The sequence below is a fragment of the Pavona decussata genome, unplaced genomic scaffold (genome assembly GCF_977016875.1).
Source record: "Pavona decussata unplaced genomic scaffold, jaPavDecu1.1 SCAFFOLD_95, whole genome shotgun sequence".
In the NCBI taxonomy this organism is placed as follows: domain Eukaryota; kingdom Metazoa; phylum Cnidaria; class Anthozoa; order Scleractinia; family Agariciidae; genus Pavona; species Pavona decussata.
Genome location: NW_028145512.1, coordinates 2,146,263 through 2,163,925, shown reverse-complemented (window position 1 = coordinate 2,163,925; position 17,663 = coordinate 2,146,263). Strand labels below are relative to the sequence as shown.

At 38.6% G+C, this 17,663-nt stretch overlaps 2 protein-coding genes across 2 annotated transcripts; both read right to left on the bottom strand.

The window, feature by feature from the left end:
* Nucleotides 1-2,801: 2,801 nt before the first annotated feature.
* Nucleotides 2,802-4,393, bottom strand: LOC146473089 (glycoprotein 3-alpha-L-fucosyltransferase A-like). The gene has a single exon (XM_085118942.1). It carries the CDS (start codon nucleotides 4,330-4,332, stop codon nucleotides 3,166-3,168), a length of 1,167 nt encoding a protein of 388 aa, XP_084975068.1. The 5' UTR covers nucleotides 4,333-4,393; the 3' UTR covers nucleotides 2,802-3,165.
* Nucleotides 4,394-5,771: 1,378 nt separating this feature from the next.
* On the bottom strand, nucleotides 5,772-17,100 carry LOC146473088 (uncharacterized). Its single transcript, XM_085118808.1, has 12 exons — nucleotides 15,803-17,100; nucleotides 13,405-14,369; nucleotides 12,794-13,036; nucleotides 11,924-12,114; nucleotides 11,770-11,824; nucleotides 11,242-11,299; nucleotides 10,208-10,306; nucleotides 9,042-9,188; nucleotides 8,076-8,194; nucleotides 7,412-7,570; nucleotides 7,182-7,297; nucleotides 5,772-6,282 (listed from the first exon to the last, which is right to left on the bottom strand). Exons 1-12 carry the CDS (start codon nucleotides 16,882-16,884, stop codon nucleotides 6,220-6,222), a joined length of 3,297 nt encoding a protein of 1,098 aa, XP_084974934.1. The 5' UTR covers nucleotides 16,885-17,100; the 3' UTR covers nucleotides 5,772-6,219.
* Nucleotides 17,101-17,663: the final 563 nt, after the last annotated feature.

Below are 17,663 nucleotides of genomic sequence, written 5' to 3'. Positions count from 1 at the left end.
TGAGTAATTTTTTTTTTGTCGCGAACAAGGAAGGCGAATTAACGGAATGGTCCCACACTGCATGGGCTTCTACCCTTCACCGGAGCACTTCCTTCCCAATCAGTGACAACCCGGCGTTCTCATCTCAAGAGGATATGAGAATACTATACTCGTCTTTTAGATCATATTGAAATCAAACGTTATTTAAATATAATGAAAGTAAGGTATTTGTATCGTGCTGGAAACATTCCCGTGATGATTCGAAAAAGTTAGAAGATTATAAAATCTTCAAGAAAGAATATACTCTTGACAAAACTTACCTATGGAAATCAAAAATTAATGACTAAATCGACATCGGTGGATAACTCTCCAGCGATCAATGAGAGAAATTGCGTTGTTTGTTAGCATTCTTGAAATTTTAACGGATGGTAATTCTTTTGAGACATTTAGCCTGCAAAACAAACTAAAGCGGAAATACGAAAACAAACTGCGCGGCTCAGGGGATTGCAGTTTTGAGTGACGGTAATCCGACAGTGATATATTTAGACTCCTTTCAAACCTGTCATCCCAGGAACTGGTAAACCAAGGACTAAAACACGGACGTAAAGAAGAAATAGCAAAATAAGTGACAAACAAACTAGATACAATGGCGAATATAAGAGCATAACAGTGGTGTAAAGAGAAAGGAAAATTACTCACCTCATAACATAAAGGGAAAAATTACTGAATGCTGATTGGTCGAAACAGAGGACATTTTTTCTTAATTTTCCTTTCCCCGAGGGCAAAATTACTCACTCCTGATTAGTCGAGTGGCAAAAATACTTGCTCCTGATTGGCTGAGCACGCCATTTCTACATTTTGTTGGTTTCTTCATTTTTTGACAACAACGACTCCTTTCAGGTTCTTTGGAGTTTGACTTTTTAAACCGGATTGTTTGTGCCAAAAATACTTGGCAATGAAGTGTTTCAGCTAAATGGTTGAAAAACTGAAATCATTCGTGGCCGCGGCCAAGTGCTTCCACCTCGCTACGGCTTCTTCCAACGAACGATAACCGGACAATAATAACAGTGAACTTTTGATGGGAGGAAGGAGCAGGTCTAATTCAGTAGAAAAAAATTACTCTGCAAGGTCCTTCTTTGGACCCACGGTTTGCTATTTTTATTGATCGGTAATCGTGTGATTTTCAAGCGGTAAAAAGCTTCAAAGTGCAAGTGAATCAAAATTATTGATGCCTAACATTTGGTTTAATTGTTAGTTTTGTCCGTTTTGTCACTGAGAAACAGGTGAATTGTTTGTTAATTTTTTTTTTGCTTACGGGTGAGTGTTTTCACTCCGGGCCAGGGCTGACTATTTTACGAAGTGCCTCGATAATTTTAAGAAAATTTTGCCCTCTATGTTATAAACACTTAAGGGAGTGTTCATTATTTATGGGAAGGGGGGGGGGCGGGGGGCTGACAAATGGGGAAACGGAACGTTTGGAACTTTTTGTACCCCCCCAGCTAGAACATGTAAACGTTTCTGACCCCCCCCCCCCCCCCCCCACGAAGTGCTTTTCGTGTCAGCGGAAAATGTTTTGAACCAGCAGTTCTTGTCGATCTGCTGAATTCCGATGACGTTTGAGACTACAAAGTAGTCGTGGATGAAAAAATTAAGTTCTCGGGGAATGTTTGTCATATGGAAACGATAAATGTATTTGTGTAAAACTTGAAATACGTAGAATAAGGAAAGTTATCGATTGCTACCCGAAAGGAAGTATTTAATTTGTGAACGACTTTCGCCGTTGGCTACCGCGTGATAATGTTTTTGATTTGGCCGCTCGGATAAACATATTTCAAAATTCATAACTCTGTGAATATTCCTCTTGCAGAAATAATTATAGTCTCTAAATAATCCTCAAAAGGAGAATACGGGAAAAATAATGCTTGGTTGTGATCCGAAATATATGACCGTTTAAAATTTGTGCGTGTTTACAAGCCCATGGTTGCAATACGCTACGAATGAGTCCAACACAAAATGTTCAAAAAAAAAAAAAAAATTCAAAGTTCTGTCAATATTCCTTCTACAGAAATAATTATAGTCTCTAAACAAATTTTAACCCAGGGTGAATACAAGAAAAATAATGTTTTGTTGTGGCCCGAAATATATAAGCATTTAAAATTTGTGCGTGTTTATAAGCGCTTGGTCACTGTGCGCTGCGAACCTGTTCGTCACTGATATTTCGCTTGTTTACTTGTGCTCTCAGTCACTCTTTCACGTTGAACTTTGCGTATTTGTCGCCTGCTTTCTCGTTTCCTTTCTCTCTCTCTTTCTCTTCTTCCCACTTTGGTCAACATGTTCAATGAACACATAAATTGGCTTCACATACTCGAGTGTGCCATTCGTATTGGTTGTCCTGTGGCGATGGATACGGACGGACGGGACAGTGATGTGATAACCAAACCCCAAATTCCTCGCATTGATGGGTTATCATATTTTCTTCCCCATGGTGCTCCGCTATAAACTCCTGGGGATATTTTCAAAAACCTGCCTTACAACTTTACAAACTCAACTGACATGGATGCTTGTTTTAGGGAGGAACACAATAAAATTCAGGTCCAAAGGATACAACACCGTAACTGTCTTTTGTTTTTAGTTTCTCCAGTTAGTGAAGGTCGTGCTGGAAGCATTAAACACTTTAATGAACAAAAGGTTTTGTTCCTCAGTTTTTAATAAGACTTTTCTTTACCATTAGCTTAAAATTAGCTTTTAAAAACGAGAGAGAATGAGAGAAATGAGAACCTCGGTTAATTAATTTTTTATCGCGACTGGCGTTAATCGGCTTTCGAACAACCGGTCCTTAATATTATCTTTACCGAATATGAAGAAAGTGAACAAGCAGAAATAAAATGGTTAAAAAGATAATTTGAAAAAGCTTTCAACCTATGTCCAAGCCCGTTGACTAAAGCTTTAGTATTGCGCATGTCTAACATTTATTTTGTCTTTTATCCATTCTCGATCCCAGACTCTTCTGGCTTGACTGCAGTCATGCGCAGACGCAAAGAACTTCGAGCGGCAGAACGTGTTTTGGTTCGATACTGATATCTTTGGTTGATGGCTATAAAATAATTAATGCTATCTTTTATACTGTTTTGCACTACTCTTCATCGACGACTTTCGATTGGTTTGATGTGGATCCGGAGTTGTTGATTAATATACAAGATCTAAATTCTGGCACTGGTTTTTATCCCAAAATCTTGACATGTTTTTATACATCCTTGGTGGTGAATAAAGACTTTCGTTGTGAAGTTGTTTACAGAGCGTGCATGCTCGTTTGGGTATGGTATGTTGGTATAACTTTTTCCAACTAAAATATTCTGTGTACGCAGTATCATTACCATCGAGATAAAGCAGATATTCGGCAAGTTTTTTAGGAGAGGCGAAATCTTGCACGTCAATGTATGAATTTGGAATCGCCAGCGCTTTATAATCAGCACCGCCCATTACCACGGGTACAATGTTGTTATCAATCGCATTTTCCCAATATTTTTCTGTAATATATTCAGGACAGTTACCATTCTCAAAAGCCAGATAAAACTTGTGTCTCCTTAGCAACGCTTTACAGATATATGAATTACGTTTCCTGGGGCAACTTCTTCTGTCACCACAATACCCATATATGGAAACTTCGATGTATTCTTGTAATTCCTCAACATATTCAAATCGCTCGATTGCGTAGCAGTTGCTAACTAACCAGGCGACCTGTTTATCTTTCGTAGCTATGTTATAATTGTCGAATTCCCTGACAGTCTCCTTTAAGGACGAATACGTCCCATAAGGTGTATAAATCTCCGAGTCTCGTCTGTATGACATCGTCCAGTTAAAAACATCTGCGTAACCATGCGCGTCCATCAAAGTGTTTAAAGGACTCTCCAGGACAAAATAAAACCAGATTTGTTTCGAAGTTGGTCGTGGTGGAAGAATATTAGGCATGTCTTGGGCGTGGAATCCAACTGCATCCGCCCTCAATAACTTATCTTTGTCGTAAGTTACCACACATGTAGAGACTTCACAGTCCTCAAACATCGCTTTTCCTTCCATGAAAGGTACACGATCGTGTCCTAGAGAGGTATAGTCGCTCCAGTTTTTCCCAAAAAACGGTGTGTACAATAAAATTAACTTACTTCGCGGTTGTTGTCTCGCAATACGTCGACCTGCAGACATGTTTAGAAAATAGTCCTCCTCAAACAAAAACACATCCTTGTATAAAACATTGTAGAAGACAAAGCTAATTCCTGCGTACAAGAAGATAATACAAAAATTTGGAGAAAATCGAAACAAAACGTTTCTCGAATATTTTTGCCTGGAGAAATTCATTTAAGAGGCGGATCAAGCAACCAGTGAGCAGAAATAGAAAAATCAAACATAGCGTTAAACCGTTTGTTAAGTGAAGTGGACGAAAGTTTCTGGCAGGTAAGACAAAACGAAAACCCGCTGCAGGTGATAAATAACCTGTCGAAAAAGCAAGGCTTGATCGGCAATAAAAAAACATTTTATCCCCGTTGACATGTTAATCATGGTAAAATCTTCACATGAATGAAAGAGCGCTGACCGAAACTCAATCCGTGAAATATGTTGGTCAACCATCAAGTAGTTACCGGTTCAGTTTAGCCTGTGAACAAGCTTTTAAGTGGGGTATAGGAAGAAAAACGTCGAGCGCGGTCTGGGAGCGAGAAAGAAAGGAATGAACCTATGGACATTGTTTTGATGCCGCCGTTGGGCCCAGTTGTTATTAACCTGTGACTAACATGTCAACAAAGTTATAATGTTAATAAATAAGCGACCATCGCAGTTATCAGGTAACGAACGTTTTTCATCCTTCACTGTTACGTTGTATTTTCATATCTCTTTTTGTAACACCTCTTGCTTTCATTTTCCATGTTATAACGTTTATTATATATTATTTCGCCTATTGGTAAGTTGCATTTTCAAATTATAACGTCTTTTTACTACTTTAGTTATTTTGTTCAAGCCTATATTGTTATGACATCTAATTGCATTCCCATTTGTTTTAAATTGTAACGTCTTTTGCCTTAGAGACAACCCTGAATATTGGACTCAAGATACTTCCGTAACCGTGAAATCAGCCTTGCTCTTATTTGTATTTTTTTTTCTACAATTTGTTGCTGGTTAGATCCTTGACTACAGGATTCCGTGCTTTAATTTTCCTGCGGTGGTCCTTACAAACATAGTTACTGATTTTTGCGGAGAGAAAGAAAGCCCGAAAAATCCACGCTTGACGGGATTCGAATCCATGACCTCTGCGATACAGGCTGTTCGGCTTGCTGATTTTTCTCTTAAACCTGAAAGCCTGTTCACAGGTTTAGTTCACCTTTGGTCAGGTTCCACCTACCAACTCTTTGTCTTTACAGTTAACCGTTCTCATTTTCACTACCTTTACTGCACCAGCGCACTATTTGTGGTTTTCGACGTAGGGATAAATTTATCTTATTTTTTATCTGAATCGAAAGCCTGGTGCTGAGTTCTTGAAAGTGACGTATATTCCCTAAGTAACGACTCTTGTTACAAGACTTTTGTGGATTTTTAGGATAGCTATAGCCACTAAAATCAAACTTGCAATGTATGTAGGCTGATGTGCGATTCTACTGAAAGGTATAGATAAGGTGGTGTCTCTTCAACAAATTCAAATATCATCCTTGGCCGAGAAACTTTCTTTGAACACTCATTCACCCTCTTGTACCGTCTTTCCAGACAGTCGAGTTGCGTTTGAGAACATTACTTTTGCAGGATCAATGCATTAGGGATTTACCCCATAAAAACCGTCAAATTTTATTGCTGCTTTCGAGAAATCGATACTTTGACTTTACAAATACCTGGGCTACACCTAAAGAAAAAATGTTCTTTTAAATGTGATTCCTTGGTTTCCAAACGATAAGTCATGTAGAGCGTAACTGGAAAAGTGTATGACAAATCAAACCATGTGCATTGTTTTTGTGAAAAGTAGAAGTCTTCACAAGCGCAGTTTGTTCTTGGTTATCAACCTGGCAGTCGCGGGTTGTGGAGTAGTACAACGTGTAAGACGAGGGCAAGTTTCAAAGTTCAGTTCCTCGTCTTAATTTATTTCAGAAATAAAATGAATATAAATATGTCATTTTTAATAATTGCATAGACTTTTAAAATAGCTCTTTTAATAATGTTTCTCGTTTTGTCATGATTGATCCTCTGCCAGACACGCAGACACGTTCATCCGTAATCTGCTTTTATCCATAGAACTCGAGCAAACTCCGGGTTTTCTCCTTTCAAAGCCTAAGTAAAAAGAAAACACAGCAAAGTTACTCTGTATTTTTTGCGATGAAAGTAAAATCGTGTTAAACATTCCTTAGAAAGCTCCAAATTAGACAACATACCCTCCAATAGAGGAAGGATACTATTTGGTCGAATAATAGCAGGCACTGCGCAAATCTTACTGAACGAGAGTAATGGCAGAAGTGACGAATGACGAATGTCAAAGCTTTACATGCTTTTGTCTCCGGTTGGAATGCGGACGGAAGGTGTTTCACACCCTAGTAATATAAGGTAATTTTAACCTCTCCTCTCCGCTTCCCCCTTCTTTTTTTTCTTTTTCACTCTCGTTCCAATTTGCCCGCGGCCAAACAGCGAAAAACACACAAACGGAAAAGCTTGCTGCGCAGGCTAAAAAAATCAGACGTTTGAATTTCTGTTGGCTCAGTATAAAATTAGAGGAGTTGGTTTATGCTGGTGGCCGTACTGCTTCTGGTATATTGACGATGAATATACCAGTTACAGGTTGAAGAAGAACGAGGACTCCACCAGCTACCAGTTCAGCTTTCTCTTTCTTTAATTTCCCCTCCTGCCTACTGAATACTGAGCCAGTCCATGCTCGTTTGATTTTGTTTTAAACGACTTTGAACCTTGTTGCAGCAAAAACATTTTTAATTAATTGTCATCAGTTATTAGTTAATATAAGGAGAGACTTAGGAACTTTCGTCATTATCTATATCTTCAGGAAATGGTGTGCATTCTAAGGGGAATTGGTGTCTTTGAAATCGCTTCGCAAATGGTTTTGACGAGTTATGTCTTCTGCGTTGGCCGAATTCATTCGCGTTGCTGGACAATGTCCCTAAAGTTGTTAGGCGGTTATGATGTACATTAATTGAAAAATTATTTAAAAGATATTTAGATACCGTAAGTTTCTTGACAATTCGCTCGTATTTTCTTTTGCTGATATCATCGTCAACGTTCACAAAGTAGTCTGATATCCCAATATGCACTTCGATGCGCTCCAGCCGCGGACAGGCGCCTAATAATGAACATATAATACAAGCAGTGAAAGTCATTCCTTTTCCAAGTATCTTAAAACAATTCAAACGATCAGTTTCCTCAAAGAACTGGTTCAGGCATTAATCTGTTTTACCAAGTAGCTCTTTAATTGCACCGGGAGAGACTGGGGTGAATGTGAAGGAGATAGTTTCCAGTCCCCGTAGTCCACACAGGCACATGGCGTGAGCGATTTCTTCATTAATCAGGATTGCACGGTTTAGCTCCAACTCTTGAAGTCTCAGGCAACCTTTGGCTGAGACAGAAAAAAATTAAAACTAAAATTAAACACGTGATAATGTGTAAAATGATTTTTTTAGCACAAAGTAAGCCTATGTCTATGTTACACATTTTCCTTTTACAAACCTATTTTCTTAGACAAGTTGTGTTGCAGTTTTTTCACGGGAATATGCCACGTTCCCCTTCTGTCAACCACATCGATCTGCCACCACAACAGATTGAATCAGTCATATTTCATGTTGTGAAGACCTTCAGGATTCTGAGACTACAGGCAGACTGTTGCATTGTGGTCTACAGATTACACTTCAGAGACTACTACAGACTGCTGGGGATTTCTTAACTCTTACAAAGAAGAAGAAGAAGAAGAAGAAGAAGAAGAAGAAGAAGAAGAAGAAGAAGAAGAAGAAGAAGAAGAAGAAGAAGAAGAAGTGCTGCTGGTTGTTGGTTGTTTGACAAAAAGCTGGTGTACACAAGGGGAAAGAAGCAAGTAGAATATCAACATAAACTTTACTAGTCTTTACCGATATGAATTAGTCCTGCTGACGTGATACTGGGCCCACCTACTGACAGCTGGCGCAGGTTGGACCAGCAGTTTGATATCGTTTCCAGGCTTTTGTCATTGAACCTTCCTGGATGTTCACTGATGGCAAAAAAAAAAATATTAGAAGGATTTAGAATTACTTTTACGGGAAACGGCAGAAATGACCACGTGACCATATTTATCCTTCATTTGCCGCTCGCTGTTTTCAGTTTCTCCGGTAAAATTCAGTAGTTTTGCGTTAGCATCAAAAGCCAGAATTATTTTTGCATTATTCTCATCTATGTACTCCCATTTTTCAACGAAATATAAAAGCGAATCTCACGTTTGCCGTCAACGTGGTTGTACTGAAATCTCGCGAATAAGTTAATTACGGGCCTTTTCCCACGTTCATCACCAATTGCCTTGTGCTAGTGTACGCAATTCATCACGTCTAATAGGGATAATACATACCCTGATAGCCAGCCCCGTTACCTTACGAACAGAATAGGCAAATCGTACATTCACAATCCGTAATATCGTCAAAACCGGCACCGTTTCAAAACAAGAGACCGGCGTTTGGCAGACAGCGACAAGCTGTTTGTATCTCTATGCTACACCATCAAAGTGAGTTTACATATGTATCGAAAGAAACCTTCCAACTGTAAATAAGCAGCATGACCTCGGAAAATCTCTCCCACCGTGCTAACAACAGACAGTCAGACAGTCGCTATAACAAAAAACTAACAATTTAAAGAGCTAAAAAATTAACAAGGCTGAGCAAACTGTAGCGGTGATGTCCACATTCGAGTTTGCAAACCTTATTTTGTCACGTAAAGGCATTTGAACAAGTAGCAATGAAAAAATGTATATATCCTACAATGTCTTTAAAATACTCATCTCTAGCAATAGTCTTTCACTCTTTCGCAATCGAAATATAAGATAACGACGTCAATGGAACTGTTCTTACCAAGGACACATTGGCGGTACGCGAAGGTTAACAAGTTTCCGACAAGCCCACAAAGCCCATAATGCCTCAGGGCAGGCAGGAAATGAATCACTGATATAAACTATTTCTTGTAATTCCCGGCAGTGACAACTGGCTAGAGCCAAACACCTGTCAAAAGAAAGATACACGATGGAGTTACAAATGACAAGCTGTTTTTCTTTCGAGGATGACTTATTGTATGTACAGGTAAGCTAATAAAAGCTGAATTTAAAGGCAAGTGTCACGAGATAGTCATGATCGAGAAATCATATCATCTGTATTTCGTATACTGCAAGGAAAAGATGAGAAAATGCATTACTAAAGCGTGATTAGTAATCTTAATCTTAAGGAACTTGATTTAAGCGCACAGTCGGCCCAGTCGCTGCCGAGGCACTACCAAGATTTCAAATGCCACTGAATATTTTACATTTTATGTCTTAATTACTGTATTCAATTGTTTTCTGTCCTGTATGTAATGTTATCACCATTTCAATATAGTTTTATACTGTAATCAGTTATTTTCACACGACCCCACAAGCTCTGAGCTTTAAACCCCATCGTGTTTAAATGAAGGGTATGTGTGTATGCATCTTCACACAATCCCAAAAAAAAGATAAAATAAATAAATTTTAATTAAAAGGGATTTGCTGAAGCAAAGACATGCAAAAATTACAGAGAGATTTAAGGCTCGACGTTTCGGAGTCATCTTGACTCCATTATCAAGATAAAAAATCAGTTTGTGAACGCGGATATTTAAATAGGCTAGAGCTGAAAATTAACATATTAATAGATGGTTAAACAAATACTTTAGCGCAGATTTGTTTGCCTCGTTCATGAGATGCTATTCATACGCAAACTGAAACCAGAACTGAACGTGCAAACCGATTCAATTCGCGCTAAAGTATTTGTTTAACCATCTATTAATATGTTAATTTTTAGCTCTAGCCTATTTAAATATCCGCGTTCACACTGATTTTTTCTCCGAAACGTCGAGCCTTAAATCTCTCTGTAATTTTTGCATGAATAAATAAATTAGACGTTTTATGTCCAGTTCGTCTTCTAAAGATCTTCCTTTACGAGAACTGAATTCGTCTTTTGCGCGAGGACAATCAAATGTAATATAGTAAGTTATCAATCAGTTTACAGACCTGTCGGTAATAAAGATACCACAGTCTTCAATGTGTAGGCTCAACATGTTGGACCCAGCTGCCTTTAAAAGGAACTCCAGTCCTCTTTCTAGATAACAGCTTCAAACAAAGAAAGAAAAGTTGACAATGTATGACAGTGCCAAATAATCAGACAGCATTATCTGGTCATGTAAAAAAAAAGGTATTTTTGCAACGTTTATGACGCTGTGGGAAAAGCAGATCTTAGTAAGGGTTATTGAGATCAAAAAAGAAAATTGGGGGTAACCACGCATTTTTCAGAGATAATTAAGCAACAATAATTCTAAAAGCAATGTATGGACTTTTTTTTAACTGAAGCTTAAAGTTTCTCGTTTCTGGACTATTTTTCTTTTCTTTCCGAGCAAAAAAGTCATTCACCAAGACCTTTTGCATGCTTTTCATCTTTGCCATGAAACCTAATTAAAGCCACGCATGCGCATTTGACCAAAAAATTGTGACTGGCTGTTTTCGTGGAAATGAACTGTTTTCTAAGGAACCGCTCATTAGAATTCCCTGAAATTTGGCATGAAAATAGTTCCCTAAAAGCATAACTCACCTACAAAGAGAAACCTAAATCTAACAGAGGGTATCTTCACAAAACATTAAAATGCAAAATCAATATTTACAGGAGATCTCTCTGTTAAAATTACATGAAAATAGTGCAACTGTGTCAGTGTTTTGAGTTGTTCTAGATACAAAAAATGGAAAAAATCTAATGAGTACATTTTCTAAAAATAAAGGAAACCTACTATTTATGGACATTTAATAGTTCGCTGCGTTGCCATGGAAACGATACTTAGCTCAACAAGACGTACGAAAATACATTCTTTCTTAGTTGGTCTTACACCATACCAATTTTGGGCGTCCAGAAATACGTAGTTTCCAAATAACGTCTTCTAACATCTGTACACTAAAAAACTACATTCGGCCACCTTAAGTAGAGATCTATAAGTCCTAGTTAGACACTGGTATCGACAACAGACCATAGTGAATATATGTTTGGCTTACAGTCTTACCTCAAATCTTCTGTATTCGAAGTCCTGCTTTTCTCGATTGATTTATATATTTTCAGCCCTGAAATTTAAAAGTTCATATTTTGAGCCCTGGTTGTGTTCCAAACAAACTCAGTTCCTTTCAACAGACCTGTACGCTTGAAACATGTCAAAGACGGGACCCGACGAATGTAACGCCAAGTAGAAGGTAAGATAAGCAACAACTGAAATGTAACCGGTGTTTAGAGCGGCTGGTCAGTGCTGGAAGACAAATGTTAATGAACATTTCATTTCTGAAGCTCTTACCGATCAATCTAAGCATATGCGTCTTAAATTGCTTAGAACGTGGAAATAAAATGATTGACGGTTTACAAAGAATACTCGACCAATAACTTAAGGTAAAACAAAAAGGAAAAGCGACTAAAGACGGAGACAAACAAAAAGAATAGACTAGATAAAACAAACTTCTTATGATTTTGTGAATGATTGGACGTTTTATTAAAAGGACTTTTGCAAAAAAGAAGAAACACATTATCAGAAGTAACAAAATACCTTTAAGTTTAAGAAACTGCATTCCACTACACTTTCTGGAAACAGCCTGTAGCGCCTGGAAAAAATAAAACATAAACAAAAACATTGAATAACATTGCTACGTTGTTTAACTGATATTTTGGATTAAAACAATTAAAGGCATGCCTATTCTCACCATATTATTGAGCGGTATATCTTCTAAAATCACGTGCTTCCAAAGCGAGGGATGTTCGCTCATTTCGCGCCATTCTCGGCTAACTCGGGCCAGGCCACACAGTTCAATAGGATTCAGGTATTGAAATATTAACAATAAGCAAGCTTTCCGCCGGCGGTCATTGGTGTGTCTGGACTGATGAGAAACACTTCCTGCAATAAACAAGTGCCGCTAATGAATATTTGAGCTAATAAATCCAGTGGTATCTGGCAAAACCAAAGTATTGATTCCTACGTTTAAAAAAGCACAGGAAACCGTAATCAAACCTCAAAGCATTCAGACCGTTTTGCTGTCCTGTGTACAATGATTCAGAAATTAATTTAGCATAAAACATTCAACCTTCGTGGAAACTTTGCGCCAGTAAGAAAATACTAAGGTTTAAAATTCTGGTCAAACACCGATTTAATGGCTCCAACTCGCTTGAGCGAGTTGTTTTAATCATTCCAAAAAAACAAAAAAAAACAAAAATCAAAGTTGTTAGTTTTCTGAAGCCATTAACCTGATGAATAGCAACATGGCCAGGCTTTTGGGCTAGTTTGGCCGTTCATCCGTTTCCTGTTTGACCAAAGGCTGATGGCAAGCGCTGAGCCATGCACGAGTTCTAACTCTTTGGCCTCTTGCTGGTCGGGGCTCATAACAAGATGGCGTTCAGACTAGAATCTTCCTTATTTTCCTGATAGATATTTAAATCAGCCTCAACCTTTAATAATCGAACGTTGTCCGAAGGTCGGTTCATTCGGGGACCAGTGTTAACGCGAAGTGAAGTTTTCATGGTTATCGCTACAAACTTTAACGTATAGTTTGCTCCACTAACTGAGAGTATACTCTAACCATTGTTCCTAGGAGTCGACGTCTTCATGGAGAGTGGACCCATCCCCCCATCAAAAGACTCATGTCGCACTCCATCCATATCTTCTACGTCACTGTTCAGGGGGGTCACCGTCCTCAAGCTGTCCGAGGCATTGCTCATTGTGCCAATTGAATTCCTGCGTTTCTTTCTTTTCATGAGCGGAAGCTTCCGTTGAAAGAGTCCCTTTTTAGCATCTCGCAGACTTTCGACATCAATTTGTGAACCTGTTTAAATACACGAAGTATACAGACGTTAATCTATCCAGAATAAACTGGTCTTTAACAAATATATAGTATGAATGGAATAGAAATAAGGAAAATCATTGCTCCAAGAATTTTGATAGTCTTTGACCAACTTATAATTCACATTCTGTTGTCGCAGTGTGAAACAACTATGATCTGAAGTTGCACAGCATGAACAAAAATTGTTCTAAAATTAAAATGTTCTAAAATTAAGCAAAATTTCAGTAGGTTGGCTCATCACACTTACCTACTTGTTGAAATATATGAATTTTATATACTTCCCTTAGTGTGTTGTAGTCGATCGAGATTTGGCTGTAGTAAAGTTAGTTTTCTAACAAACTAATCAATACCTGAGTCTGTCTTTCCGGCCTTGCTGAGTCTCTTTTTGAGACTTTTGAGGGAAAACCTGCGGCTGGCACTAGGCGAAACAGGTGAATTCTTTATGCTTGAGCCGAGTCCAGAATCTTGCCAGTGATTATTTAGGACATTTTGTCCTTTATATATAGATGTCACGCAAGGAGGCTCTACAGGAGGATCTTCTTTAACAGTATCCACCCTATCTATGGCAATTTCCTCTCCACTGGGGACTGGGGGAAGTCGCCGGTTTGATCCCCCACGGGACCCTCTGCGTAAACCCACAGTATCACGTGATATTTGCGATTCAAATGACACAATTGACGCAGTTTCATCTGATCGCGTTACTGCGCTGTCTGTGCTCCGCGTGCTATCTACACTAAGTTTCCTGGCCACTTCTGGCAGCTTCCGTCTTTTCGTTGAGCTGGTCTTCCTTGGTGGTCGTTTAGGGATTTTCGAGTCGTCGTCCGAGTTAGCTTCGGTTGGAGCAGGATGTGGACTGACAAACCCTTCTATCGTCGTTATTCTAGCCATCCGTATGTTGTCTGGTTGAACAAGATGCCCGGTAGAAGATCGGAAACAACTGTCTAGGTTTTCATCTTCAATCCCTTCAGTAACGTCAAATGGATCGTTATCGCTGACCTCTTCCAAAACACCCTCTTCGTCAAAATCAGAAGAACTTTTTAAGTAATGCTCAAAGTTGACATTTTCGGATTGGTTCTGTTCAGCCACCTGGCTGTGAACGTGATCATCGTCTCTCAAATCAGCCGTTTCAGCTTTGTGCTGCTGAGAATATTCGTGGTGTGAATCTCCGTCGGGTTCGTTTATCGAGACTGAACGATTCTTCCTGGCTTCACGGAGTTGTTGCTCCAGCATTTTAACATACTCAGCAATTTCATTCCTGGCTTCCAGTTGCTGTTGGTTTGTATCTTGTACATAGTCATTCATGGTCTTTACAATGCTGAAAAAGATAAATAGAACATCATGAATGCTTATCACGAAAGAGTTTGTCTGTTAAATGATAAACTGAAGGCGAGTTTGACTTTGAAGGCGGCAGAAAAATACCCAGTGGATTTATTTGTACTTAGGATTCATGGAAAGACAAAAGGCTGCGAAAAAATGAACGAATGCCTCACTACCTGAGAGTTCGCTTCAGTAAAGTAAGTGCTCCAGTTGCGGCCATTTTAGAAGTTGATCAAATCAGCTTAAACCATGCAAGATGAAGAAAGAGAACGTGTGACTGTCGCGCTTATAACAACGCACTGGGTCTGCAGGTAGCTGGTAAACCGGCGCTGTTCAAAGAAATAACCTTGATTTCTCACAAGTGAAAAAACTCACACACAACTCCTAATTGGGCGGATCGTGCCCTGGCTTCCCTTACACATGATAAAAGCGATAGAGGTCATTTGATTGGCTTATACTACTTTGCTCAGCTAAGCTGTGAATTAATAAACCTCTCAGTAAATCTGTGTTAAAAAATATTGTTTGTTGTTCTTAAAGCATTGCTGGGTTTTGAAACAGCAGCAGCATCAGGAACAACAACAACAACAACAACAACAGAGATACGCATTGCTATAGACATCTATTCCCGACTGGTTTTGTTCTGTTTGCTGTGAAACAAGTTCCTTTTTGCCTCGTACTTATTGATTCTGACGTCAACTGTGTTTTCAGTGTTCAGCCGATATTTAATTGTGAGAACTTTTCTTGTATAGCACTTCATTCTGTTTACCTTTTATTTCTTCTTCTTCTTAATTGACCTTTTTTGCGTTTTGATTGTTAGAGTGTTCCCTATTTAGTAGATATCGGACCGCTAGCGAGTTTCAGTGATATATTAAGTCAGTTTAGAATAGTTCTCGTTTGAGTAAGACATCACGAAGGAAGACTTCTGTTTAAACTTTGTAGGTTTTTTCCCTGATCTCACTACATGTTGACTCTATTTCAATAATGTATTCTGATTAACATAAGTTATTTTGACACGCAGTTCTCCAGAGAAGTGCCCTGTGAATTTGCTTTAAATATATGCAAGGAAAGTTAGATTTATGTATATATTTGGTTTATATACGAACACTTTAATTTAAGCTGAAGAAAACAGTGACTTTTAAATATAATCTTCTTCAATTTACGAACATTTCATAAAAGTGGTGACACCAAATTTAAATTTAATTAAATCTGAACTAAATTTTTTTGAATCAATGAGCAGACAAAAACTTCGAAATATGAAAGCACGATTAACCAAAAACGTTAATTTTCATTAGGGCTTCATTAAAGCAATATCCGTAATATTCAAACACATTTCAAAACAAGGCCAATCTACTTTTGAGTATATTATATTTTATGAAGGAAAAGTTGATATTGTTTCCGCAGAGAAGTGCAATATCTAATCTTTATACAAACCTTTCCCACTCTTTCAGCTTAGAATTTAAATCTTGAACAACTTGCATGTCTTGATTATGCCGTGATTCTAGATACCGCAGTTCTCTCTCAAGCCTTTTCTCCATCGCGGAAGGCTGTTCCCCATTTGAGGCGACTTTCCCCCCAGAGTCAAAAGATGGAATCCCAAGCGAGCGGCCTTCATTCTTGGTGGAATGTTTTGTATTTTCCTCTTTAAAAAGCAAAAGATTTTGAAGTTTCTCTGAAAGGGTTTCTATCTCCTGCTCACTTCGAATCACAGCATCTCGCAAACTATTTTTCTCGTCGAGTATTTTCTCGATTTCTTCATCCTTAGCTTTAATTTGTCCCTCCAAAGAAATCAGCTCGTTTTGAGCGGATAATATTTTTGCATCTTTCTCTTTGATATTCGATGCTAAATCTTTAACATGGCTCTCAGAAAGGTTCAACTCTCTCTCCCGTTGATCGCTTGAAAGCAACAACAGCCTTCGGTCACTTTCACTCTTAACGAGTTTCTCTTTCAGTCTATCCTTCTCGTCAATCATTTCTCGTAGATCTTGTCTAGTTTTCACCGCTTCTTCCTTCCTTAAAGCAAGCTGTAGCTCAATAATTTTGCTTTCTGGTAATGACAGACTTTCTGCAAAACCGTTTGTACCAGCGTGTTTGCTTGTGCAGTTCGATAAGATAGCATTTAGTCGCTGCTCTCGCAAGCGAAGATTCCTGATATCTTGGTAAGCTTTGCCTAATGCGTCCACAACTTCCCAATTGCTTCTCTTCGCCTTAAGCAGCTCATTATTGAGTCTAATGATCGCAGAATTGTCATTGCGACGGGAAACAAGCGAAGAAGAAGGCGATTCGCTGTTTAAACATTTAACGAGAGCGATTGCAGAGTCAGCTTCTGTATCAGACGCGGCCGAGTAACGATCATCTTGAAGGTCCATGCTTTCAACCGAACCGTTTTCTCCCGTTGTCGTGGAATTTTGCGAAAGTCGTAAAGAAGAGCAGGAAGAATCACTGTTGAGCAATATCGAATTGCTTAAAGGCTCTTCAAACTCTAGATTGACCGGGCTCATAGCCGTATCAGACATTGAGCTCCCTTGTAACAAACAAAATTCAAATCATCTTGTTTCTGTCCGCACGAATCTAACTCGCTCGACAAACGTCATAATACGACACAACTGTGACGCCATTTGCGCGCGCTTGCTAAAACCAGCTTGGTGAGACTGAAACTTTTCAATTTTTCGGAAACGTATTTCTGAACGTACGCTGAAAGCCGCCATTTGCAGTTTAAATTTGGTTGACACAGCTGAACTCAAATTATTCATAACCTAGCCAAAAGTTTGTTGACGAACACATTGCATACCACTCGAACAAAATAAAAACCTTGGTAACATGTGCGGCCTTTACATTCCTGAAGCGCGTGCCAAAAAACAGTCAAGTTAGAAAAAGGCGTCAAACAGTTTTGTTTTTGCACTTACTTTCTAAGTGTTTGTTTTGAAACCGTGAGACGGAAATTCAACCGACATTTAGGTGTGCGTGTAATTTTATGTTTAAGTTATTTGCAACAGTTTTACATTTTTTCCAAATGCATTGTAAGGTGCTATTATTTCTGTTTTACGAACGTATCTTGAAAAAATGTGGTTTCTAAATGTACCCATGGTCATTTTAACCAATCTACACTCTTTAAATTTCTTGCTTAATTGACTTCTGGTAGATATTTAAAAGCTACAGACACACTGTACTGACATTTTCAGAAAACTGCGTGGAATCGCATTGCCACTCAAACATTTCAGTCATCTCGGATCAGTTTAGAAAAGGCAGGAATCAAGCACATTTTGTTACGTCTATTATTTATTTCAGTATTGTT

Excerpts from the sequence above, each read along its gene's own strand:
- LOC146473089 (XM_085118942.1), bottom strand. The coding sequence starts at position 4,332 with ATGAATTTCTCCAGGCAAAAATATTCGAGAAACGTTTTGTTTCGATTT.
- LOC146473088 (XM_085118808.1), bottom strand. The coding sequence starts at position 16,884 with ATGTCTGATACGGCTATGAGCCCGGTCAATCTAGAGTTTGAAGAGCCT. Across the intron at positions 11,825-11,923 it reads ATATACCGCTCAATAATATG|GCGCTACAGGCTGTTTCCAG; the intron begins GTGAGAATAGGC and ends TATTTTTTCCAG. Across the intron at positions 8,195-9,041 it reads GTACCGCCAATGTGTCCTTG|TGAACATCCAGGAAGGTTCA; the intron begins GTAAGAACAGTT and ends TTTTGCCATCAG.